Raw genomic sequence first — 27,123 nt, 5'->3', positions numbered from 1 at the left:
ATCTGAACATGAGCTAAAGCACTGCACCTGTAACTTGCTGACTATATCCTACACTTCGTTGGTTACAGTGTCCCACACCAGTGGATAGTCATACCTGGTTATTGTAATGTAAAGCATTTCATTTTTGAGTCATTTCATTCACAAAGAACTCTGTTTTTATGAAAGACGAGCTCTGGGTTGAACAATACATTATTGGGCTGCTGGGTGATTGTTGAGTTCTGAGATTGATGCTCCCCCACACTACTTTCCGGGGAAGCCAATAACTGCTTGTTACTATTGAGTTAAGGGCTGAAGGAATTGTACTTGGCCCAGTTTGAAGAGCCACAGCTGGTCAGACACAGGGAGATCCAAGGGAAACAGTCCCAGCACCCACAGCGCAGGCCCAGTAGGCCCTGTTTGGCCCATGTACCCTGAACGGGATCAGACAGCCATTAAGGCCAATAGAAGGTTTGGTGTGAAATGATATACTGGTTTGTTATCAGCCAGTAGTATGCCGCTGCAGCACTTCTGGTACCACAAGGACAGTGGGAGGTGGTGTGACTTTCCCAACAGTTTAAAGAATTCCATTACAGACCATAGTCGGAGTATGTTTTTGGAGATGCAGTAGGCTGAATGAATGCGCCTTTACTAAAGTGTATGTATCCGATTTAATGTGTTGTTTAGGACTTTTAATACAGTGCACATTATGTCTTAGCTGTTCTATAGGTTCATTTGTTCATGTTTGGCATTTTAAAATTTGGTTACTCAATATGTGGGTGGTGAAAATTCTAATTTTTAAAACTGTAAATAGATGGCTCTTTGGTATATTGAAATAGTATCTGTAGGGAGGTGGCTAGTTATTGTACTTTCAAACACACTCGCTGCACCTTTTCTTGCTTGTACCTAGGCCCCATGGTAGTTTTTACGTGTTGTGCTTAGTAGTTTGACCAAGGCATGGCACCCTAGAAGTTCTATACCTTCTTGTGCCACTGCCCAACATAGGCTACCTAGTAATAATTTACCTCTTGTCTCAACCTGGAGCTTGAGCACCCTGATTTTACAAGGTTTATATAGGTTTTCTGCATAGAAGATCACATATCGTTATTATTGGTTTGGTTAATGCGTTACCTTGGGATTTCTTGATGAGGGACCATCTTTCCTAATTCTTACAAGATAGTGGCACCCAACTAGCTTGACCTAAACTGAATACCACAAGGCTTATTAAATTGTTAAACTGTCCCCAAGGGCAGCTTTGCCTTTTGCGGGAGAAAATCGAGTTCAGCGAAAGTAAAATTTATTTAATTAGTGACTTGATTTGCTTGCATTTGAATACTGCCCTAGTGTTGAAAATGTTCTTCCTGTGCTTCTGGGGAATGATTATCTCCTGGTTTTCTTGAAACCTTCAGCCTATATGTAGTACAGATGTGCCAGACAAGCTTGTGGCAGCAGATGCATTTTGGCTGTAATTAAATTCACTCTTCTGATTAACAGGAAAATGTGGACGTTCTCTTTTGGTGTGCACGAATTAGAAGCACTGAAGACAAACTGAACGATAGTACTCAAAAGGTGGTAGTTCATGGACACAACAGCTAAGGAAACTCTGGTTGTCTAAATGCAAGTGGAGGAGTCTTACTTCTGTTGGGATTGTAATACTGTCTTGGGTACAAGAACCAATATATCTTTGCCTCCAAGCGCTAAGAATGAACTACTTTGAGGAGAAAACTCTATCTATGCAAAATCTGTGCCTATTATTTCCATCACGCTCCGGTGTTGGTGGTATTTAGATCATTTATAAAGAACTGCTCCAAAACACAAATTCTTGTTGAGTTTACTAATGTGTTTGTTATGTGCTCAGGCAGTCGTATTTAAATTATTATTTTTTTGTTGTTGTAAAAACCTTTATTTGCAGTTCCGTAAGACATATGTCAACGCCTACAACCCAGGGGCCGGCAGACACAATCATAACTACGTCAAAGCAACACAGCCCTTCAGCCGACAACCCTGGGGTCCGGCGGCGTAGCAGAAGAAGGTGTATACAGAACTATCAGTGCACACAAGGATGTAGTAGCTACCTGGTTTTCTTTTTTGTAAAACTAGAACAAAGAAAGCAGAGTCGGAAAACAGTCGCAAGCACTGCATTGCATATCAAATCACACACAAAGCAAATAAAGAGACAAGTTCACAGTACATGTCCTCTCATAGTGCCATCCCGGGACATGGCCAGTTCCATAGTAGGAGAATCACATAGCTCCCCCCGATAAACATTCCAGTGTCCCCATTTCTTATCCCACATTTTGGGGCATCCTCGAACCTTGTACACTGTTTTTTCCGCGATCATGCAACGATCCATTTCAGCCACCCAGCTAACCACCAATATACAGTCCGGCGAACCCCATTTCATCGCTATCGAGCGCTTGATCAACAGGAAGCCTAGTGCCGCCCATTGTAGCTCAGGGTCAGTCAGGTCATTGGCCCCCCAGATGTTAAGGACACACGTTGTGGGTGTCAGCAAGAGTGGTTTACCTAGGGAGCTACTCGTTTTCTTCGGATCGCTCCAGCCCAAAACTGTTGCACTACTGGGCATTCCCACAAAACATGGTAGAAGGTACCAGGGGGGCTACATCCACGTAGACACAGGGTGTCAGAGCGCCGTCCAATTTTGGCCAATGTGAGGGCAGACATGTATGCTCTGTGTAGCACCTTCAGTTGGATCAGCCGAAATCTGTGACAGATAGCCGACTCTCTCGGGGACATTAAGGCCGAGCGCCAATCTTCCTCGTCTAAAGGGCCTAAGTCAGCCTCCCATTTGGACCGCAGAGATTGAAAGGGATCGGGGAGATTATTGCATAGCTTACGGTAGGTGAGGGAGATGGCCTTTTCTGGGAGAGGTTCCGACAGTAGTCTGTCCTCAAGAGGAGAGGTCATAGGAAGGTTGGCAAGATCTGTGGCAGCCGCAAGAATAGCATGTGTGATTTGCAGATATCGGAAAAATTCAGTAGGCGCAAGGGCATATTTAGTCTGAAGGTCATGAAAAGTCAACACTTTTCCCTTATGAACAAGGTCTCCTAACTCCGAGATCCCAAGCATGTCCCATTTATCGAAACCCTGACTGAAGCAGAGGGAGCCCAGGCCCTGTGTAGACCACAAGGGTGTCGCTCTAGTATACCTATTCGCCCACCCCAAACATTTAGTAGCCTTGTGCCAAATAGCCACTGTGTGTGCCATCGGCCCAACATATCTAGTTCTGGAGGGCTTACCATAGAGAGCCCCCAGGTATCCCTCACGGCCAGTTTGGGACCTATCCAGGAGGAAGGCCGGATTCAAGGGCGAACCGTGTATCCAGTGGTTCACAGCAACCAGCTGTGAGGCCCAGTAATAGAGGCGAAGGTTAGGGAGGGCGATGCCCCCATCATACCAGCTCTGGAAGAGTTTGCAGAGGGCAATCCTGGCGGCCCCTCCATCCCATAGCAAAAGTCGAAGCTCACTCTCAACTGTGCGAAAATAAGAGTCTGGGACCAAGAAGGGGCAGTTCTGCAGGACGTAGAGGAAGCGCGGGAGTGCCAACATTTTAAACAGCGCAGCTCTGCCAGGGAGCGAAAGTGGGAGGGAGCGCCAGTGGGCAACGTCATTGCGAAGCCTACGCAGGGGGGCCAACAAGTTGCGATCATAGAACACCCTGGAATCTGGCGTGACAAAGATGCCTAGATACATGAAGCCCTCCTTGGCCTCTGTGATGGCAAACCCTCTTGGCAATCTGGGCGAGGGTCCATGTAGCATAAAAAGCACAGATTTAGTCCAGTTTATGGAATATCCGGAATACTTGCCAAAATTAGTAAGCACATGAAACAAGCTATTGATTAAGGAACGAGGGGATGACACGTATATTATGTCGTCCGCATATAGAGAAATTTTGTCCGTGACGTCATCAGTCCACTGCAGGCCTCTAATGGAGGCGTCTGTGCGGATCCAGTGGGCTAGGGGTTCCAGGGTGAGGGCAAACAGTAGCGGGGAGAGGGGGCAACCCTGCCTGGTGCCCCGACGAAGCGGAAACCTCCTGGACGTATGCGTGTTAACTCGGACCTGGCCCCAGAGGTCTGTATAAAGAAGTCGCACCCAGCTAATGAATTGGGGCCCAAAGCCAAAGCAGCGAAGGACCTCAGAGATATGGCCATTCGATCGAATCAAATGCCATAGTGGCATCAAGGGACAAGATGGCCGCATCGTGCTGTATTGTGGGCCTACGACTCAATACATTGTGAACCCTGCGAAGGTTTAACGCTGTATTGCGACCTGACAAAAAACCAGATTGGTCATCATGAATCGAGGAGGGGAGCACCAAGAGAAGGCGAGTCGCCAATAGCTTGGCCAGAACCTTCGCCTCCGCACTGATCAAGGAGATAGGCCTATAGGAGCCGCATTCTGTGGGTGGTTTAGAGGGTTTAAGAATAACCACTATAGAGGCCAGCCTTTGGGCGAGTGGAAGGATTCCGTTCTCTCTACTTTCGATAAACATATTTCGAAGATGGGGGATAACGTCCGGGGCCATGCCCTTTAGAAACTCAATAGGCACCCCGTCTGGGCCCATAGCCCTGCCGGAGTTAACGGCAAATAGTGCCGTAGTTAGTTCCTCTGCCGTAATGTCAGCGTCCAGGGCCAGTCTATCCTCGTCTGACACAGTTGGGAGACGCATCTCATCCAGGAGTTGCCGGGATTCCTCAGCCGTGTAACCACCACCAGCTGTATAGACTTGTTCCAGGTGGTCAGCGAAGGCCTCCGCGATATCTCGAGGATCCGTCACCGTGGAACCATCCGGCAGAGCTATGGATGGTACCCATCTGGACCCTTGGTCCCGACGCTCCAGCCAAGCAAGCATCTTACCCCCGCTGTCCCCGAACTCGTAAACTCGGTGACGCGTGTGGAGTAGTCGCGCCTGTGCCTTCTCTCGGGACAGGGCCTTATATACTAGTTGTTGAGTGCGGAGCTTATCCGCAGTGGCATCTGACGGGGCGATGTTATGGGATGTCTCAAGGTTAATGAGTTCCGATTCAGCCTGAAGTAATTGTTCATTATGCTTCCGCACGTAACCATTTTTTAGGGCCAGTGCTTCTCCCTTCATCACTGCCAAGTACGCCTCCCAGAGTGTGACCGTCGAATTCACAGACCCAACATTTTCAGTAAAGTAGAATTCACTGCATTTCTGCAATGATTCCCTAATGTCAGGGATTTGCATTATCCAGGGGTTGATGACAATGGGGCCCCGGGTAACATGACAGTTATAGGTGAGCTCTACACTAAGCGGTAAGTGGTCGGAGATGCCGCGGGGGAGGCCTTCGGGGCGGATGAAGCAACCAATGTCCGCGGTGGGGCAAAATAGGTAGTCAATCCTAGACATACTGTTATGTGCATTGGAATAGTGAGTGAAGTACGGCGTGTCGGGATGGTGGATACGCCAGATGTCTGTCAGCCCCATGGCGTGTGTAAAGTCTGCCAAGTCCGAGCTGCGTCGGTGGGAGCTACGCTTGGGCTTACGATCCATGTCATCGCACATCGTCACATTAAAATCGCCGCCTATCAGGAGAGTACCTGGGGAGAGGCCTAGTAATTGGGCGCCGAGTTCCCTGAGGGAGTCTCGGGTCAATGTCGGCGGAAGATACGCTGAGATAATATTCAGGGGGCGCCCCTCCCAGGCGGTCTCAGCTAGCGCAAAACGGCCAAGGGGGTCCGCCCAAGTCCGAGTGTGGGTAAGTGCAAGAGACTTGCGGACCAGAATCCCAGTTCCTCGGGATCCCGAAGAGAACCCTGCGTGGACTAATAGTTTATATCCCCCACGTTGGAGCGCCTGGCATGTGTTACCCACCAAGTGTGTTTCTTGGAGTAGGACTATGTCTGGGGAGTGGCGCCGTAGAAACTGGAGAACTACACTCCTTTTTATTTTGTGACCCAGCCCATTGACATTCCAGGACAGGATATTAAGGGTAAAAATGTATTTTTGAATGTCACATTAATACCTTTAAACTTTAGTAGGATAATGCTTTCAGTTTTTATTCCAGGAGACTTGTTTGTATGAATGTCAACCCACGAGGAAGTCAATAACTGACGTTAATTTCTTGTACTAACTTTAAAATTGCAACTTCGTTCAGAAGAAAATTTGTGTAGTTCAATCAGTGCTTCCTCCATAAAACATCCCAAAAATGTATTTTAAGAAAAGGCAGTTATGTTGCTACATGATATGGCACGCTTTTCGTGTGCTACTGGGTAACTGTGGCCGTAGATCGCTGTAATGACTTGGAAAAGGATAGGGGAAACTTAAGAATGCAAAATTCAGCAAAAAGTGTTGATTCTAGTAACATTTGAATACCATTGTAAAAATGTTATTCTGGTTGTCCGAATGAAATGTGTTTGGAGGTTTGCACATTGACTTTTCCTCTTGTGATCATTGTTTGTTGCAGGTGAGGTGTTTGTGCTCGATGACGGTGGAGAAGTTGACCTGGATTTGGGCAACTATGAAAGGTTCCTGGACATCCGCCTGACAAAAGACAATAACCTCACTACTGGCAAAATTTACCAGTATGTTATCAACAAGGAGAGAAAAGGAGACTATCTCGGAAAAACTGTACAAGGTACAATAGTTGAGATGATTCAGTGGAGCAGTGCTTAGCATGGCGGTGACTGGTTGGCCCAACATTGTATTGCTTAAAACTAAGGGTATGGTGAAATGTATTCATCCAAGTTAGTGGGCCTTGAGTGGATTTTAAGGTGTGTAAGATTTTCTTCTGTAAACATGAAATTGTTTTCCAGCACTTTGCAGTGCCTGTAAAGTTATGTGTAACCTGCAAAGTATAAAATAGTGTAAAATAGACTTTGAGAGTTGTGTGGCCAGGCTGATGATGGGAGAGGAGTAGGGAAAGGTGGGGGTGGATGTGGCGGAGGAGGATAATGGGTGAACAACATTATTGGGTCAAATCTTCCACTAAAAGTTTCTGGGTAACCTATCAAAAGCGGGAGATGTGCGATTGAAATGTAAAACAAAAAACGGATAATTGGGTATAGTGGTGGTTTGGAAATGCTTTACCGTTGCAGGCAAAAATATGTATTACAGGTGTAATATCTTGAAGAAGGAGCAAACTAGCTCTGAAATGCTCAGAGTTCCTATTTATGTTATGCAATAATAGTTACATGGCCAGAAATGCAGCACACTGTAAATTTGGATAGGGAACAAAATGAGAATCTAACACAAAGATAAACTGAATACATTTTTCATGAACTATAGAAGGGATTTTGGAAAACCCAGAATGGAGCAGTTTTCTTGTTGCCTTTTTTTGTACTATGACGTTTGATCTATTCATACAATTTTCAGTTATGTGCCATTGGAACTTGCTGCATTTTTCTGTCTGTCTGGACTTAGTTTGTATTTAAAATTATTTCACTATATTGCTCTTTTGGTTTGTTGCACATGTGCTACATGTATTTCTCAGAGGAAAGCCTTGCAACTTGAACCAAACTTCTATGAGTGAGCTACAGATTCCTCCGAGAGAACATTTGACACTTTTAGAGTGTCAGATTACTTGGACGTTGTCGACTTCAGTAATAGCCTGCATCTAGATTGTCTTTGTCCACCATGACCTAAACAATGTCATTTAAGGGGAAGTGACCTGTAACTGGTGTCTCCCACTTTAAATATGTTGGCATCTCGGTATATATGTCTCTATTTTGATACTCCCTTGCCATGGTAATGCCTTGACTACAGTGTAAATTATTTGTGAGAAGTACAGTTCAAGTGCTTTAAGTAAAGACTTGTGTTAGCTTTTTTGAAGTACAGTGGATTTCAGCTACACATTTTAACCTTATTAATGAATGCAATTAATGTTGCTGACAGACGTAATTTGCAGATCGACTATTGTCTTGTTTAAATGTTAGCTGGTTGTCAAAAGACTCCCCAGTGTTAGGTTGCCCACGCTGTGATTCACTCCGACCTCTCCTTTTTCAGGTCTCGCGCCTAGCGTTGCAGTGCACAGCACTGCTCGTGCAGCACGAGACCTCTTGTAAGGGGCTTTGAAAGCTGAAAGGTTCCCCCTGAGCACTTCAAATATCAATAATTCAAATACATATAATCTTGTAACAGAATAACTTATCTGTTAAAGTGCAAAGCAGTCCAAATGTTTCCTATTCAAAATTCCAAGTAGTAAAGTTCCGTTTGCAGAATACCAAACTCAAATATCCAACATGGTAAGTATATCCAGTGGGAATTTAATTGTTGTCATCCAAAAGAAGTTCTTTGCAACCAACACGTGTTTCGTCATGCAAAATTAACATGCATCATTGACTTCGTCAGGGCTGCAACCCAAGAAGATATAAATACACATTGTCAAATAATTTTCCAAAATTCAATATTAACTGTATATATCACCTTCACCTATACAACCTAAACAGAAAAGCAAAAGGTAGGAGGTTTTAGTCACCCTAAGTGTTATTAGAAAACAGAACTTTGAAAATTCTCTATAGTATTACTTCACTTGTTAAAAGAACACCCTTAGTGTATTCCAAGAGCCCAAAGTATCAGTGTATTAAGAAAAGAATATATATTTACCTCAAACATGAATCCATGTGTAATAAAATCAAATTGTAATCTCAAATCTATATGAACCTGAATCTGTAACCAAAGAATGCCAGCTTAGTAAGCAAATCCAATGATGGGCCGGGTCAATTTATACCTGGTCATCATTACAACCTATTCTTCATCAATTCTTGAAAAGCCATCTGCGGAATCTGCATCCTACAACAGCTATAACTGCTCAAATAATCTCACTATACTCCTACAATTAATTCCAGTATCTGTTCTCATTTAAAAGGCACCTTATATACTTACATCCAAAAAGTACTCCGTGTATATTCAGATAATCGTCTGATTCACTACATTGCCGTCTATTAGAAAGATCCAAATATAAAGATCCCCCGAATTCAGTAAGTTTCAGTATCTGCAATAGGTAAAATATCTACTCTTTAGCGGTCCCAACTAAAATTATAATACATGCTCTCGTATACCCACCCAGTCTGCAAGTTGGGCTCACCTTATAATTCCAGTTTTCAGAACCTATCCAAGATGGCTAGTCCGTGACGGTCCAAATATGTATTAAAGATACAGTAATCCTGAAAAATTAAATATAATAGATGTATCCAAAGCTTAAGTTTCATTGAATCTTTAGTTCCTACTCTCATACTATTCATAATGTATATAAAGGCTCACCTGTGTACCGTAGGTGAGAATTCTCAAGTTTAACGAAGAACACGAGTACGTGTATCTGTAGTAAAAAGAACACGTTGTGTATATAAATAAGTAGCATATATCTATAGTAACATTCTATAATAATCAATTTAGCGGGCTTTGAAAGCTAACCACACGCTCGCTGGCTGCCATTGGGATTCGCGTGTTTTTTTTAAAACAAAAAACGGCACGCGATTGGGCAAAGGCGGGCGCATGTCCCGCCTTTTCTCCGCCACTGGTTTCTGGAACTTTGATTTTCGCCCTTCTGGCTCACGGACAAGCAGGTCAGTGCGGCTTTCGGAATGGTCTTGTTTTACTACCTCACGGGTTAATTTGTAGCACCTTGCCACACAGATTCCCGTTCGCCCCTTGCTCCCTCCCTCTCCCCGTCGGGGCCCTCCTACTTCCATTATATGCCGCTGCTAGTGAAAGCCAAGCGTGGCTATAGACAGACGCTGTACCAGTTTCAAGTCCCTACCACAACAATACACTAATGTTCATAGCACGCGTTCTGTCACTGGACTAGCAGCCATCTTTAGCCTAGCCACAGTGCTTTAAACAATTTTTTTCAAACGGGGCATTACCCCACGAGGTAGCGGACGACCCGTTTGCTCATACACTACTGCACCTTTAATCCTGCCCTTAATAGGAAGGCCTATACATTTTTTTTATTCACTGTCTTTCTAACACAAGGTTAACAAGCATTTTTTTTCTTTTCGCAGTTTTACATAGTACGAACTCTGCTCAATGGCACTGGAGCGCCTCACACGAGCATGAGTTACATTACACAAGGCTAGATTCTGTTTTAGGCACAGAGGGGAGTAAGTGATTTGCCCAAAATCACAGGATGTGGAGGAGACGCCAGGACTCAGACTCTAGTTCCAAAGTCGGCAGTTCTGGCTATAACAGCACACGCTCTAAAGTAACAAGCATTTGCAATGCTATAGGTCCTGCATTATTAAAGTTTGAGCTATTGGTGTTGCATTATTATTAGCAATGCCAATAGCTCAAACGTTAATAATGTGAGACCTATTGCATTGCAAATGCTTGTTCCAGGTTGTCTTGACTTTGCCCGTTGTGCCCCCATTTCCATTAAGGCCCCCTCACTCATTCCCATTTAGCTCACTATCCTTGTACTGATGTGGGTCATAGATGAGTATTGTCATGGTCTGGGAATATTTCAAGGGCCCAGTATTCAAAATGTCTCTATTTTCTATCCGATTTGGGGACGTTTTTCACATTTCTGTACCAGATCACCAATGATACCATAGAGTGGCCTTGCACAGAAGCAACCCTAACAGAAATCATGTCAGGCTGTCCACTTTAAATTGGGTTATCGTTTGGGGACCACACAGCAGCTCTGTTACTTGGAACACCATCCCTGGATACCCCCAAAATGGGTAGCAAAACTCCGGATGGCAGAAGGGACATCAACATAAATAAAAGACTGAAGTGCCATTACTACCTTTCTGTAAATAATGCCATTCCTGTGCTTATTGGGTTCCTGCATTGATATCAATGTATTGGAATACAATATTGATAACACTATAGCCTTGAATATAAAACATGTGTATTTGAATTCTGTAATATTAATCATTTCAGTTGTGCTTAGATGGAGCTCTCAAAAATAGCAGAAGTCGCGAACGCTTGTACATGTTCTCAAGTTCAGCATGATTTTCCTATCCAGGAATGCAACCCAAGAATTCTGGTGCGGTCACACTGGGTCAATCCGGAGTAGGTGTCTGTTCTAGTTTAAAGTGCATGTGCTTTTCTGTTGCTGCAAATCAATCCCTTTTTTATTTTTTACTTTTGAAGTTGTGCCTCATATTACCGATGCTGTCCAGGAGTGGGTCATGAGGCAAGCATTGATCCCAGTGGATGACGATGGCATTGAGCCCCAAGTGTGTGTCATTGAGGTTGGTACATTTTCATTCTGATTCTGCTTCATTTTAGCAAAGTGCCTAATGTTTTGAAATGTATTTATCAATTGAACTCTATTTCATGCATGAAACTGTCTCAGCGACAGACCAGTTTGATGCACACAACTCCTGCAGCATATGAGAAGCCTTTATTTTATTTAGTTAAACAGATCTGTCCATGTAAGTACTTATTATGCCGCGGCAGTGCAAACTTCTCTCACACAGTCATTACTGTTCAGACTGCAGCTTTCCAAGATGCACAAACCCCTTTTCACATGCCCCTCAGGGTTAGCTCAGGCAGTAGGATCATTTTCCAAAAAGAGAAAAAACAACAAAGGCAACATTAGTTTTACGTTCCCTGTTAATAAGAACAACTGCTTCACAGACCACACACCAGTCTAAGCTTCTGTCCTATGAATAAGTACAGAATGTTCAGTAGTTGTGCAAGTTTCCTTCACACACACACACATCCGGTACTGAATAGAAGGCAGCATCTCAACAGAAGTCTGTTTCAATTGATATTAGGGTTTCTAATATTATATTACCTAGTAGTTCGAGCATAGCATCTGAGAGCATTACAGCGATAAGTTACAGCATGACAAGTGGCAACCAATAGTCCTGGCACTTAACCTAGGTCTTGGAAACGTTTCATAGTCCAGTTTCCCATCACTTTGTTCTTGACTCATTTGGAATATATTAGGTAGGAAAAACTTGGTTTCCACAGATATGCAGGAACTTAAACTAACATTGGGAAATCTCAAACAATTGTGTTATGAAGAATTTCCCACACAGGCAGTATCCTGCTTCAGAGACACATGAAGGAGGGGTTGGGTGGGGGGGGGGACTATCTCTTGTTGGAGCTACTAAAAATCTTTTCCTGAATTAATGAACTTTTTCGGTTTTACACACCTTGTGTAACTGGTTTGACTCCTTTGCAGCAGTCGTTGGGTCTTGGTTATCAATTTCAATTTCAAAATGCTTTATTCGGTATATAAAATATAACCATATAGCAGACAAAATAAAATTATACATTGTAGTACATTTGAAGGAAATAAATTACCGTACTGTACAAGGGCATGAGATTAGTCTCCACAGACAAAATAAATGTAAAACATTTTACAAGTGTGCAAATTTCGCATAGTCAATCTTACCATCTTAGGGATAGTTATTTACATTAATTCCTAAAAACACTAATATGGAACTCATTTAGAATATACAGTCCCAGTTCGAAAAGTGCAATATTAAAGTGACCTATGCTAATGATGCTAGTACAAATTTCATCTAGAATGTACAATTCTGATACGAAAAGTGCAATATTAAAGTGACATATGCTAATAACAGTATGTAGATTCATTTCTCTTGCTAAAATATTAGAGGAATCATATAATTCATATAATAGATTTCCTTTTCGAAACGCATTTTAAAATAGAAGTAGCTACATAAAAACATATATCCGTACTATTCAGTTAAAACATTAACCGCAGAGCATCTTTAGTTGTTCTTTTGTTATATTTTAAAAATATGGGCTTTAAGTACAATTTCCTTAAAATAATATAAAATCTACAAAAAAGCATAAAATGGCAACAACTCTGTTTAGATATCCCATCACATGGGCAAGGTAAGATGCTATTCCGTCCGGTATAAGGGAAGGACACTAGGTGGTGCACAGTGCCTAATCTCAACCGTGTCAATACAAAGCGGTGGGAGCTTCTTGTGACGGCTGTCAGATATTGCTGGAAACCTTCTTTAGCATTATGTTCTTGATAAAATGCATATGTACGTTGATTTGCATATTCGACAGCCCTGGCCTTCTCTACATGTTCTAAAAAGGATTCCTTCAACTCTTTTTTTTGAGAAGGGAACACCCAGTTCCATATTTAAACAAGCATTAGAAATGCAATCGGGCTCGGATTTATTTGATTTTGAGCTAATGGCATTGTAAATGGCAATGTGTTTTCGCCATGTGTGATGGAGTGTGTGCATGTGGTGTGTAGTGGTATTATGTGCACTGCCGATCTGTGCTGATCTAATGTGCAGGGCTGCTCTGTATCTTCATCCTTCTTGGGTCTGCAAGCAGCCGCTGCCTGGCACTGAAGCCTGATCTGCGCTGATCTAATCTGCAGGGCTGCTCTGTGTCTTCATCCTTCTTGGGTCTGCAAGCAGACGCTGCCTGGCACTGAAGCCTGATCTGTGCTGATCTAATCTGCAGGGCTGCTCTGTGTCTTCATCCTTCTTGGGTCTGCAAGCAGCCGCTGCCTGGCACTGAAGCCTGATCTGTGCTGATCTAATCTGCAGGGCTGCTCTGTGTCTTCATCCTTCTTGGGTCTGTGCTGATCTAATCTGCAGGGCTGCTCTGTGTCTTCATCCTTCTTGGGTCTGCAAGCAGCCGCTGCCTGGCACTGAAGCCTGATCTGTGCTGATCTAATCTGCAGGGCTGCTCTGTGTCTTCATTCTTCTTGGGTCTGCAAGCAGCCGCTGCCTGGCACTGAAGCCTGATCTTTGCTAATCTAATCTGCAGGGCTGCTCTGTGTCTTCATCCTTCTTGGGTCTGCAAGCAGCCGCTGCCTGGCACTGAAGCCTGATCTGTGCTGATCTAATCTGCAGGGCTGCTCTGTGTCTTCATCCTTCTTGGGTCTGCAAGCAGCCGCTGCCTGGCACTGAAGCCTGATATGTGCTGATCTAATATGCAGGGCTGCTCTGTGTCTTCATCCTTCTTGGGTCTGCAAGCAGCCGCTGCCTGGCACTGAAGCCTGATCTGTGCTGATCTAATCTGCAGGGCTGCTCTGTGTCTTCATCCTTCTTGGGTCTGCAAGCAGCCGCTGCCTGGCACTGAAGCCTGATCTGTGCTGATCTAATCTGCAGGGCTGCTCTGTGTCTTCATCCTTCTTGGGTCTGCAAGCAGCCGCTGCCAAGCAGCCAATGCCTACCACTGAAGCCTGATCTGTGCTGATCTAATCTGCAGGGCTGCTCTGTGTCTTCATCCTTCTTGGGTCTGCAAGCAGCCGCTGCCTGGCACTGAAGCCTGATCTGTGCTAATCTAATCTGCAGGGCTGCTCTGTGTCTTCATCCTTCTTGGGTCTGCAAGCAGCCGCTGCCTGGCACTGAAGCCTGATCTGTGCTGATCTAATGTGTAGGGCTGCTCTGTGTCTTCCTCCTTCTTGGGACTGCAAGCAGCCGCTGCCTGGCACTGAAGCCTGATCTGTGCTGATCTAATCTGCAGGGCTGCTCTGTATCTTCATCCTTCTTGGGTCTGCAAGCAGCCGCTGCCTGGCACTGAAGCCTGATCTGTGCTGATCTAATCTGCAGGGCTGCTCTGTGTCTTCATCCTTCTTGGGTCTGCAAGCAGCCGCTGCCTGGCACTGAAGCCTGATCTGTGCTGATCTAATCTGCAGGGCTGCTCTGTGTCTTCATCCTTCTTGGGTCTGCAAGCAGCCGCTGCCTGGCACTGAAGCCTGATCTGTGCTGATCTAATCTGCAGGGCTGCTCTGTGTCTTCATCCTTCTTGGGTCTGCAAGCAGCCGCTGCCTACCACTGAAGCCTAGTTCCCTTCACAACATCACGGCAGACACGCACATGCCGCACTGCCGATCTGTGCTGATCTAATGTGCAGGGCTGCTCTGTATCTTCATCCTTCTTGGGTCTGCAAGCAGCCGCTGCCTGGCACTGAAGCCTGATCTGTGCTGATCTAATCTGCAGGGCTGATCTGTCTCATCATCCTTCTTGGGTCTGTGCTGATCTAATATGCAGGGCTGCTCTGTGTCTTCATTCTTCTTGAGTCTGCAAGCAGGTGTTACCTCGAAACCGGGCCGGTCCTCGGATGCTTGATTCCGTTCTGGGAAGGACATGGCTTTTGTAGTTCGGACTGGACTGTTCCCATGGGGCACAGGGTCAGCGCTGATTTGCATATCGCCATTGTCTAACCCAGGGTGGTGTGGAGTGGAAAAACGATGGATTTGGGCCCAGATCTTTGGACTGGGGTGAATGTGTGACATTGATCCACATTCTGTCCATCACTGTTGTGTTTGCAATTACTGCTCTAAGTGTACTGGGGATGCTCAGACGTGAGTCCCAGGCACTCCACACCACTGGAGTCAAGCTAGCCGGGCTGATGAGAGGTGTTACCTAGAAACCGGGCCGGTCCTCGGATGCTTGATTCCGTTCTGGGAAGGACATGGCTTTTGTAGTTCGGACTGGACTGTTCCCATGGGGCACAGGGTCAGCGCTGATTTGCATATCGCCATTGTCTAACCCAGGGTGGTGTGGAGTGGAAAAACGATGGATTTGGGCCCAGATCTTTGGACTGGGGTGAATGTGTGACATTGATCCACATTCTGTCCATCACTGTTGTGTTTGCAATTACCGCTCTAAGTGTACTGGGGATGCTCAGACGTGAGTCCCAGGCACTCCACACCACTGGAGTCAAGCTAGCCGGGCTGATGAGAGGTGTTACCTCGAAACCGGGCCGGTCCTCGGATGCTTGATTCCGTTCTGGGAAGGACATGGCTTTTGTAGTTCGGACTGGACTGTTCCCATGGGGCACAGGGTCAGCGCTGATTTGCATATCGCCATTGTCTAACCCAGGGTGGTGTGGAGTGGAAAAACGATGGATTTGGGCCCAGATCTTTGGACTGGGGTGAATGTGTGACATTGATCCACATTCTGTCCATCACTGTTGTGTTTGCAATTACCGCTCTAAGTGTACTGGGGATGCTCAGACGTGAGTCCCAGGCACTCCACACCACTGGAGTCAAGCTAGCCGGGCTGATGAGAGGTGTTACCTCGAAACCGGGCCGGTCCTCGGATGCTTGATTCCGTTCTGGGAAGGACATGGCTTTTGTAGTTCGGACTGGACTGTTCCCATGGGGCACAGGGTCAGCGCTGATTTGCATATCGCCATTGTCTAACCCAGGGTGGTGTGGAGTGGAAAAACGATGGATTTGGGCCCAGATCTTTGGACTGGGGTGAATGTGTGACATTGATCCACATTCTGTCCATCACTGTTGTGTTTGCAATTACCGCTCTAAGTGTACTGGGGATGCTCAGACGTGAGTCCCAGGCACTCCACACCACTGGAGTCAAGCTAGCCGGGCTGATGAGAGGTGTTACCTCGAAACCGGGCCGGTCCTCGGATGCTTGATTCCGTTCTGGGAAGGACATGGCTTTTGTAGTTCGGACTGGACTGTTCCCATGGGGCACAGGGTCAGCGCTGATTTGCATATTGCCATTGTCTAACCCAGGGTGGTGTGGAGTGGAAAAACGATGGATTTGGGCCCAGATCTTTGGACTGGGGTGAATGTGTGACATTGATCCACATTCTGTCCATCACTGTTGTGTTTGCAATTACCGCTCTAAGTGTACTGGGGATGCTCAGACGTGAGTCCCAGGCACTCCACACCACTGGAGTCAAGCTAGCCGGGCTGATGAGAGGTGTTCATCATCCTTCCTGGGTCTGCAAGCAGCCGCTGCCTGCCACTGAAGCCTACTCTCAAACACTCTTGGCCTCATAAAGGTGAAGAGGACATCTGTTTTCTGTTAATTACTTCTTATCTCATCTTGTCAGAGTAGTGTCACATTCCTGCCCTCTTCCCTGGCCTCATGCTTCATGGACACGGGGAAAACAGATTCGAAGCTTTGTTTTCCCACTAAGGCAAGGATCCATTAAAAAAAATCGGCAGCATATTGTCCCAAACATAAGTCCCTTCAAAATTTTTGTTTAATAGCAAATGTAAGAGGACTTGCAACATATTCGCTATATTTATTTCTTCCAATTATGTAATATTCGTACCTTTTGTGCTGCTACCTTTGGTAATCTGTATTTAAATACTGCCTCTTTTTCAGCCACAAAAAGGCTGCAGACGAACGCGCGCCCTATACATGCAATGCTGAATGGTGAACGCGCTCCCACCATCTGGATTGCATTAAAAGGGCACCCTGACAGCTCCTAATTAACATTAATGGTCTGCCGTGCGCGAAACCGCACAGAAAATGCCAAAAATGGCGGACGAACATTACATATGCCCTATCGCATCAAGACTTCTAAAAAAACACCACCGCGAGGACCAATCACCATTCAGATTACAAAATTAAGCACTGCAAATGCACGAGCTAAAAAAAATGTATCCAGCATGAGCAAGAAACTCGCAACAATACGGCACGCAGCTCCTCCCCCCTTCGTGGTGACGTCGCCGAGCCCGTAAAAAGGGTCCAAATCAAAAACTGACTTGTACCAGAACCGGATGTGCCTGAGCCAAGGGATACGCATGCAATGTTCCAATTTTAGGCAATCCTTAATTACGCCTTGGGTGAATTCAGTTTCGGATTTGGACCATATGGACCGCCATAAGGACAGTGGGCGCAGGGCAGCTAGATCCCTGATATAATGTAAGCCTACTTCCTTGTGAATGGTCTCAATAGAAGCAGATGCAGGGGTACATAGTAAGCGGTTTAGAAAAAGATTTTCCTGATGTTGAATCAACCTGCAGCTATTGGTATTATGTCCCCACACACCTGCCCCATACAGAAAAAGAAGGTCCTGTTTTGTTTAGTCTTCTTCCCACATGTCATTGTAAAAGTTTTATCTTTGTTAATTAACAATTTCCGTTTGGCTATAAACGTATGAAAATTGTCAATAAGGCGTTGCAGGCCATTTTGGGTGCGTGATAAAAGGACTGCATCATCTGCGTAGAGCAGAATTGGGATAGGCTTACCATCAATTAGAGGTGCATCCACAGCGGACGTTCTAAGTATTGCATCTATCTCATTAATAAACAAAGAAAACAAAAGTGGTGCTAAAACGCATCCTTGCCTTATGCCTCTGTTAACTTTAAAATACGGGGTGCACTCACCGGCCATCCCATAGCGCACCTTGCATGTCAATGTTTCATATAGTCTGGCCAGGAAATATATAATCTCTTTTGGTGCACCCAGTTCTAATAAAACAGGCCATAAAAGTGAGTGTTCAACCAAATCAAAAGCAGAACTTAAGTCGGCAAAACATAAAAAAAGATTTCCTTCCTTAACTATTGTAAATGTATTAATAATAAGGTCAAGGTTGATGCATTGCTCCATCGTACCAATCCCCCTCCTGAATCCATACTGTACTGGTGATAAAATAGATTCCTCCTCCGCCCATGTTTCTAGTCTGTCTAGGAGGACTCTACTTAGTACTTTGATCGATGAATCGAGAAGGGAGATGGGACGGTAGTTGCATGCCTCCGACCTTGAACCCTTTTTAAAAAGGGGTACAATAATTGATTGGCCCCAAGTCTGAGGAAGGTCAAATTCGATTGCGGCGTTAAAAAAGCGTGTTAGGATGGGTGCCCATAAGTCCATCTCATGTTTGTATAGATCTACCGGCACACCGTCCGGCCCAGGGGCCTTGCCACCATTGCTTTTCTCAAGTCCTGCCTGAACCTCATCCAGAGTAATAGATAACGAAATGGTCGGCCATATACCATAAGTATCTAAAATCAACCCATCTGAATTAAAAACCTTAGAAAAGTGCTCTATCCATGTGTTGCAGTTAACGTTGGAAGAAACTACGGGTATGGTGTCATTCTTTAAAAAAGGGCAGTTGATTATTTCCCACAAAAGTTTGCTATTTTTTGTAATTACAGCCATATCTAAATTTTGCCATGCCTCGTCTTGTAGCTGTTTTTTCCGTACCTCTAGCGTAACTTTGTAAATATGCCGCTTTTCCCTAACGTGTTCCAGATCTCTTGGTTTTATTGACAGTGCATGTTTTAATGAGGACAAGGCTTGTATACAATCTTTGTTAAACCAGCCCAATTGTTTGGCCCTGTGTTTGTGATTCTTTCCAGTCAATAATCCCTCTATTGTTACATTTATCTTACTAATCATAGATAACACAGTTTCTGGGGTAGTCACGTCTCTGAGACAATAACTTATTTCAGCACCACATTTAGCGTTTACCTCTGCTAGGAGCTTATTAGGATTAATTTTAGGCCACTTAATTCTTTGTCCATTTGGTCTAGAGGCCGTGATGTCCTGTGTCGGTTTACTATAAATTTGAGTTTTACAACCCCAACCTAGTAATGTCAAAATAATGCTATTGTGATCACTCACTGCTTGCTCAACAATCCATAAATCACAGTAGACCGTGCCACTAGAAACTAATATGTGGTCGATGTTGGAATTATAATCCCTGCCTTTAAAGGCAGGACACCTAATATTGCCCCTTTTTTTTTAGCAATCCAATAATTCTAGATCTAGTTTAGCGGCTAGGCAGTTCAACGCCAGTCCATATGTGTTGTGTGGGAAGTGGTTGTAGATAATATTGCCTCTATCATCATGATCGTAAATAGTGCCGCAGATCCCCTTCTGGGCATCTTTGCAGACTTGCAAATTAAAATCTCCTACCCAGAGAATGACCGGGGAATCTTTATGATCTACAAGAAGTTCATCTATTGCTCTTCCTATGTCTTGTACCACAGAACCTCTGCTAGTATCAAAGATGTTATTATAAAAATTAACGATAACGAAATCGTTGACTTTATGGTGCTCAAGACAAATTATTAATGCATAAGGCCCAACCTCGAGGCATTTACCTAATTTGAATTCTGTAAGCCCAGTGGATATCAGGGTCAACAGACCACCCTTAGCCCTACCTGCGGCAGAATTTACGGCATTTATATAAAATGATGTATAGCCTTCGACAATAATTTGGTCTCTATACCATGTCTCTTGAAGACATATTATGTCGTGCCCTTGTGCAATAAAATCAATCCAGAAAGGAGTATTAAGTTTACCATTTATGCCTGCTATATTCCAGGTAGTAATATTCAGTCCGTCTCCAGTGCTGTGTATTGTTTGATGCGAGGGTAATGGCATTGGATTTGTGAGTTGGATAATATCAGTTACTGGCATGTTGTTATATTGTAACAGAGTTTCAGCCTCTGAACTATTATTTAATTCTAACCCACATTGATTACTACCCAGGTTATTGGAGGGGTGTGCATTCTGAACTATATCTTTTGTGGTATTCCTTCCCTTATCTATTGTTTCCTCCACGGTGCCCAAGTGTGGTATATCCACATCCTGCCCAACCTCCTGGCCCTCTTCCTGACCATCCCTGGCCCTATCCAAGACCTTCAAAGCTTGGGCTACTCTCTTTGTCTCTGATTGTACTCCAAGCTTCGTACCCCTCCCAGCCATTTTGTCATCCATCGGTACACCAGCCACAAGAAAGTCCAGTTTCTCATCAAATATGTTTCTATTTTCGTCACTGGCCAGCCCCTGAGGCTCGGTGGAATGTAACAGTCAGTCTACCCCCTCTAAATCTGTAAAGGGCTCAAATCGGTTTTACAGGGGTAGTTGGAACATCACCCTGTCAAAGGGATTTGCTCCACATGGTCTCCTATATGCATAGTGCGGGGGGAATGATGGACTACGTTTTGCACCAGGATAAAAATAGTTTAAATCTAATGTTTGAATATCCCCCTCTCTCCCAAACCTTGGTTCCCTGCGAATGAAGTCAACTACCCAGGGATCTTTAAAATTCACGATGACGCGGTCACCTTCTAGGTCCTTAACACTGCTCCCTACCCATCTCACCCTCCTAACATTTAGTATCTCTGTGTTAAAAAAGGGAGGGAGCGTTCCATTTTTGTTAATCCAGAAGGTGACTTTGTTCTTCAGTTCCCTATGTGTTTCAAGTTTCTCAGTACCAATCCCACGGACTCCCACCAGGATAATCGTATAGGGTACTGCTTCGGGGGGAAGGTTTACACAAGGAAGTCGTTGAAGAATATACTTGTTACTCATAGAATCCCGCACATTAGGCTGGCTTTCTGCTGTTTGTGCACGCATTTCGGGTTGCTTCCTAGCCATTACGCCTGTCCCCAATACCTTAGTGGAGAAGTGTGGCTCAATGGTTAGAGCGGCAGACCCTGATGCAGAGGTCTAGCCCGGGACCAGAGTTCAATTCCCCGCCCCGGCGGGTCTTGAGCTCAAAAATTCCACGGACCTGATAATTCTCGCCTCGGTGCCTATTCCAATCATGGAGTCCCACTCTGCAACTCTGGGCAATAGCTTGCTTAATCTCCACAACGGCCCCCACAACGCTAAGGATGCCTGGCCTCCACCTTGGGGGTGCCCAGGAGTGGACACCTCACAGGGAAAGCCAGGATGGGTTCCACAGCGGTATTCGTACACGCGCCTTGAGACCCTTGCGGGTGAGTAGTGCGCTATACAAGTATCAATTTACATTTACAATTTACATCCCCAGCAGACCTTGATGAATTAGTCTCTACCGGGCATTTTCCTACACTGATTTGGGCAGGTTGAATGACGGGATTTGCAATGGTATTTATTTGCGTCGCCCCGCTGTTTCTACTAGGGTCAGTGGTTGGTGGGACAATGGCGGGTAATATAGCATTTGGATTCTTCAAAGTTTTTGTTATACTATCCAATGAGGTTGTATTTCCAATAACTAGTTTTTCCAGATGGTCTAATTTAGAATTAATCATTTTCGTCCTTTCGATCAGTGATTTAACTAACGTTTCCATTTTCTCTAGGAACCCCTCATTAGTACAGCATTGGGTGGCTGGTTGGGGTTTGTCTATAACAGCTATAGGTGAACAGGGATGCTGGCTGCACAGGCTGCCGAGGTGCCTGATGTAACTTAGCTTTTTTAGAACTTTTAGCTACGGCACCCTTTCGCGGGCTACCCCCTCTTTTTCTTTTACCTGATGGGCCAGTAATTTTAGTATTTGTAATTACTTGTGGCACAATGTTAGCAAGTACAGGGTTAGCAGGTGTTGGTAGCAACGGTGATGAAATTGGCGAAAGGGGTGGTGGTACACTACCCCGCGAGGTACAAGAATCCAAACTAATTGGTGTTGAACTTAGTAAGGAACATGCCTCGATATTATCTGTCTCCCCCTGTATGAGACTAGGTTTTGGGCTCAAGGTGATTGATGAAACTTTACGTTTGGGTCGTTCTGGGGTGACAGCTGACCCGATTTTGCCCAATGACGAGCGTTTCCCTGTTAGGAGGTCTATTGACAAACGCTTCTCTGCAAGCGCTATCTCTTTTTCTAAAACCACTGTAGCCCGTGTGATAAATTGGTCAATAGTGCCTGTAACCACCCCCTGTTGTGGCTATAGCAACCTGGCGGCCCTTCCTAGAAGATCGAACCATTATACCACAATTTTACCGCTACCAACTAGCAACAAAATAGAATAAAAGGGATATTCAATATACTATTTACGTTATTTTGAGTGCAGAGCCCTACACGAAGGGGGGGTGGCCTCGTCCAGCCCCGACGGCCACAGATGGCCCGCCCTTTGCCCGGGCTTCGCTCGGGCGCTCCCGCGACGCGGGGAGTGACGCGGGTATTTGTGCACCTCCTGGCGCTTCCTTCCTGCACGCGGCTTCCGGCCGCAAGATCCGATGGGGCTTGTGGTCTTTCGTGTGCCCTGGAGCTCTCCCTCACTCGGCGGCCGCAATGTGGTTGAGCTAATGCGGCGGCGGGAGGTGAGCTGAGACACCGGCAGTAGGAAAAGGGTTCCTGTGGCAGAAGGGCAACATTGAAGCAGGCAGCAGGTAGGGATCTCCGGGCACTCTAGCGTCTCTGAGCAAAGCGTCTTGGTTATCAAGTCATAACGGTAAATTGCTATTTCCCGCCAGGTAAACCAGGGGATGTATTTAATGTTGAAATTAGCATCTTGTATGGGAGGAGTTTTTGTTCATATCAAGACTAGGGATTTTGCACTAAAATTCCAGGCCCCGATCGGAACAATGAAATTGCAAGCTGCTTGAGTGATCCTTCCTGGTGCTTTATTCAAAAGAAATTGGTGCCTGGGGTGGTGATTGTTGGAATTAGTTTAACAAATTGACTATAGATAAATAAATGGCACATTGGCTTATGGTAAGCCAGCACCCTATAAGCAGCAGCAGACCAAACCTTTTTGCTGATTATACATTTGCTTAACGAATTGATTTGAAGCTGGTTTATTCCTTCATTTCCAAAAGATACTATTGGAAACTACCTGGCCATAATTGGCCATGGTCATTAGGGAACTTCAGGTGCTCTGTAGCTATCATGGATCAATGATACATTGTATTCATTTAGAGGATCTATGAAAATAAATTCTCGTACATTAAGTGAGAAAATATTATACATTAGCTTGAAGCAGTGGGGAAAATTCTGGACATAAGATGCAGTAAGAAAGTGAGTGAAGTACTGGGGCTTCCACGTTAATGAGCTGAGTAGAAAAATAGTAAAGCAGACAAAGAAGGCCTTACATAATGTAATTAACAGCAACACAATTCAAGTGATTTGCTGTCCAGTATTTTTAATATTACGTTTGAGAAACTTGGAACAAATGGAAATTCACAACACTTTAGCTGCCTGGAACAAATTTGATCATGAATAAAACATTTTAATTATATGACCACCCTATATGGTGGCAAAATAGACTCTGGGACATGAAAATTACATAGCACTCCAGACTTTTTCCCAATGAGAGCGGTATAAGGTTACACAGATAAATAATCTAATGCAGCTCACTTTGAGGAATTAACTACTTACATAAAATCCGATTCCTGACGGTAGATATCATGATTTTGGCTCATTAAAAGTATTTTTTTTCTATTCAGCAAATACCGGACATATGGAAAGGGGGTGTAATGAGTCCACTAATCAAAAGTTAAACTTTCGAACCCTTATGTTTACCAACGGTTAGCACTTCCATGGGCCAATATTTATTTTAAAATCTCCTGGTAGTATTAAACTGGGAGGTCAGTTCTAATCTCTTACCTGATCCAGATAAGTTTTGGGACTATTCAGTGGTGCACAATGTAGTGGCATTTGTGGCTAGTTCCTCCCTGACTAGATGCACTTAGACATGTCATTTTATGTGTTGACAGTCTCCAGCGTGCTTCTTGGTGAGTGTATACAGACCACTTCTATGCAGTAAGCTCTTGTGAAGTGTCCACTGAACTTGGTCCTTATATTAAGAAAACTCCAGCACATGGGCTGACGTCCGATTTGAGAACAGAAATTAGCATATTTAAGATTCTGTGTAGTACTGAAGTGAAACAGTGTTGAGAGGCTGTGTTGAAACTTCTGTTTTATGTAATATTTATCTTTTATTGTCTAGGATGCATTTTTTTTGCCTTCTAGAATTAACCCTTGCGCGGCAAATTTTTGAGCTGTGAAGGTCATTTAAATAGTCGGCGGGATTCGGACGGCCCCTGGCCATCGTGAGCACACACCCACCGTGACTTATGACGGCCGGGGGCCGTCATGAGCATGCAAGGGGTTAATTATATGCTTTTTGAGATGTTTAATCATTATGCAGATTACCTTATTATGTGACCACACTGCTACCGTCCTCCAGTAAACTTGAATACATTTGGAACTTGTAATCATTGGCAGTAAGAATTGGATGTTAACATTTGGAAATAGTAATTTCTGAGTTTCCTGGCACATAAGAATTATTCATTTTTAACCAAGGTCACTCACCAAAGATATTCTATTTGATAATACCCAATCCTGAGATTAGATGTTAAAAAAGAGCTGTTCTGTCTATTGTGTGTTGCCCTTTAATATTTTAATTTTAGATATTTGTTTTTCTTTGAAGCTGTGGTGAAAGTTTACCATGCTACTGTGTCCTCCATCTTGATGTGAGTGACACTGGTTTGATTTCTTACTTTTGGGAAACTGATATACCATCTGAATGCTCCAGCTTGTAGAAGGATTCTAGACTGATGTAAAAATAATCCCATATAACTGATGAGCCTTGAGACTGGGTTTTGTTGTGTGTAGATTCCCTATTCACAGGTAACCTTGTTGTGCTACTCACTTTGTCTTTCCCGCATAAGTTTATCATGGATATTGGCACAACTTAATTTTATTTGCACCATACACATTTATTTTTGTTGTAGCCTATAATGCATTCAGATTTTCCAATTTTCATTCACTGTTTTTGATAAACCTTTTACAAGCAGGTTTGAATCACCACTAAGGAAGTCCATTGGCAACTATTTAAAAAGAAATCTGATTATGTTCTTATGTACAAAACTGCCCAGTACCATTGCTCATTTTACAATGGTAGTCACCAAATAGGATGCACTTGATCTCCCAGTGGACTAATGAATCCAATGTATGGATCAGTTTATGTCCCCATGGTTGTAGGTTTGAATTCTGTTGGGTTTCACCTGCTCTGTGTTTTTATAATGACTCCCATTGAGTTAGGTGACACTAATTATCTGTTGTAATAGTAACACAAGATGTAGCCTGTGTTGAACAGCAAGTGAACCTGTAAAACAGATTGTGAGCCATTTGTTCTGTCCTCGGTTTAACTTGTTTTCAATAGAGCCTGCTGCTACGGGCTATACTGATTTGTTGGTGGCTCTCTATTTTTGGGACTAAAACAAGGTAGATTACCTTCAACAGCAGGCCGTACAGTTATTAGAACATTCCACCCATATAGAGTTGAATTTTCTAAATTAAACCGAGGGAATTTGAAAGATCATGGTATGGTATTTGTAATAGAATCAGATCATAGACTGTTTCACAGAGTGGGCAAACCTGTAAATCACGTTCTTCTCCACAGACCTATTCTTTATTTACCTTGCCTTGAATATAGCATTGAAAGGCTCTGCCAAGGGTTCTACCAGTCGTTCAAGGCCATCTACCTGAGTAACCAGCTCAAGCCAAAGTCTTTTGTAGATGACAGACGTCAAGTTAAATTAGACAAAATCCAAAACTCGAAAAAAGGATGTTTCAGATGGTTACTTCGAACTGCAGATTTTTCACCTTTTGGATATCCCCAGATGCAGGCCACAGCCAGTTGGGCGCTTTAGAGTTTCACAAGTTATTAGTTTGAGCCGCTGGTTGCAGGTGGGGCCCACCATCACTCATTTTTGGGGACTAGCACTTATTTTTCCTCACCAGACTTTGACCTTGGCATAAGATAAATTAAAAGACAATAGGGGGAAACGGGGAGAAAGAGAGAGGCAGAAAAACAATTACAATAATAGAAAGCAGGGATGAAAAATAATCTGCAAAAGTGGGCTAAAGGGGTAGGGTATTGTCTGATGGTGAATTAAAGAGTCATCAGTTGGAATCAAGACTGCACAGCCTTGGCATTAGGCACCCCGACATTCTAACCAGTTAAGCAACAGACTCCACTGATATCACCATGATGTCTTGTCTGGTGTCGGAATGGGGCAGGCACCCCCTTTCCACATGGAAGAGCTATGAAAAGTTTCTGCATCAAGTCTGTGCCTGACAATTTTCAGAAGGTGAGAAATTTGCAGGTAGATACAGAATCCACCAGAAAATTAATACTGAAGATAAGGAACTTTTTCTTTTTTACCCTAGTAGTATTTAGAGATCGTTTCTCACACATGCCAGAACAAATAGCTGACTCCATGAACCAGCTACCAGCACAAGGCATACTGGGATTGGTAAACTGCAGGATTCTTCATGGCGCAGTGTATTATTTGCATTTAGCTTCACAATGCTTCATGTTTCGCTGCATTTCCTTCGGCGTTACTCTGTGTAAAGCTGTGACTTGATTGGGCTTTTTTTTTTAACCCTTCAAACTTCTGGAAAATGTAGTCTTAAATGGGCATTGGTGTAGTTATCTGCATTTTATTATGATGTTCAATTAGAAGTTCAATTGTAAAAAATTGTAAGTGTTCCTGCGGCAATAAATGTAATATTTATGACCTCAATGAATATGCTTCCGATTTTAGAACCTGAAACGCAAGTAAGTAACTATTCCACCGCCACAGAGATTCCAAGATCCTTTGATCTGATCAAAATCTAGTTATTATGACAGTTTAAGTAATTGTTAGTTTAGGTGTGAGGTTATAACATTTGAAGTGCTGTGATACCTTGAATGACCAATGTATTATTTGAGAGCTGTATGGAAATTGTGAAACACTGCTTTATTGCTTGTTTTTGTATCATCAATGTATTCATAGTA

General features: G+C 44.0%; 1 protein-coding gene across 3 annotated transcripts in view; it reads left to right on the top strand.

The window, feature by feature from the left end:
• CTPS1 (CTP synthase 1) overlaps window positions 1-27,123 on the top strand; it is a 225,444-nt gene that overhangs the window by 45,043 nt on the left and 153,278 nt on the right. For all 3 annotated transcript variants that reach the window (XM_078681909.1, XM_078681910.1, XM_078681911.1), the window contains exons 3-4: window positions 6,429-6,599; window positions 11,057-11,157. In XM_078681909.1, coding sequence (XP_078538035.1) covers window positions 6,429-6,599; window positions 11,057-11,157 — 272 coding nt within the window. The remainder of the gene's footprint in view (window positions 1-6,428; window positions 6,600-11,056; window positions 11,158-27,123) is intronic.

Source organism: Lissotriton helveticus, chromosome 3_1 (genome assembly GCF_964261635.1).
Source record: "Lissotriton helveticus chromosome 3_1, aLisHel1.1, whole genome shotgun sequence".
Classification (NCBI taxonomy): Eukaryota; Metazoa; Chordata; class Amphibia; order Caudata; family Salamandridae; genus Lissotriton; species Lissotriton helveticus.
This window is presented reverse-complemented; position numbering and strand designations above follow the sequence as displayed.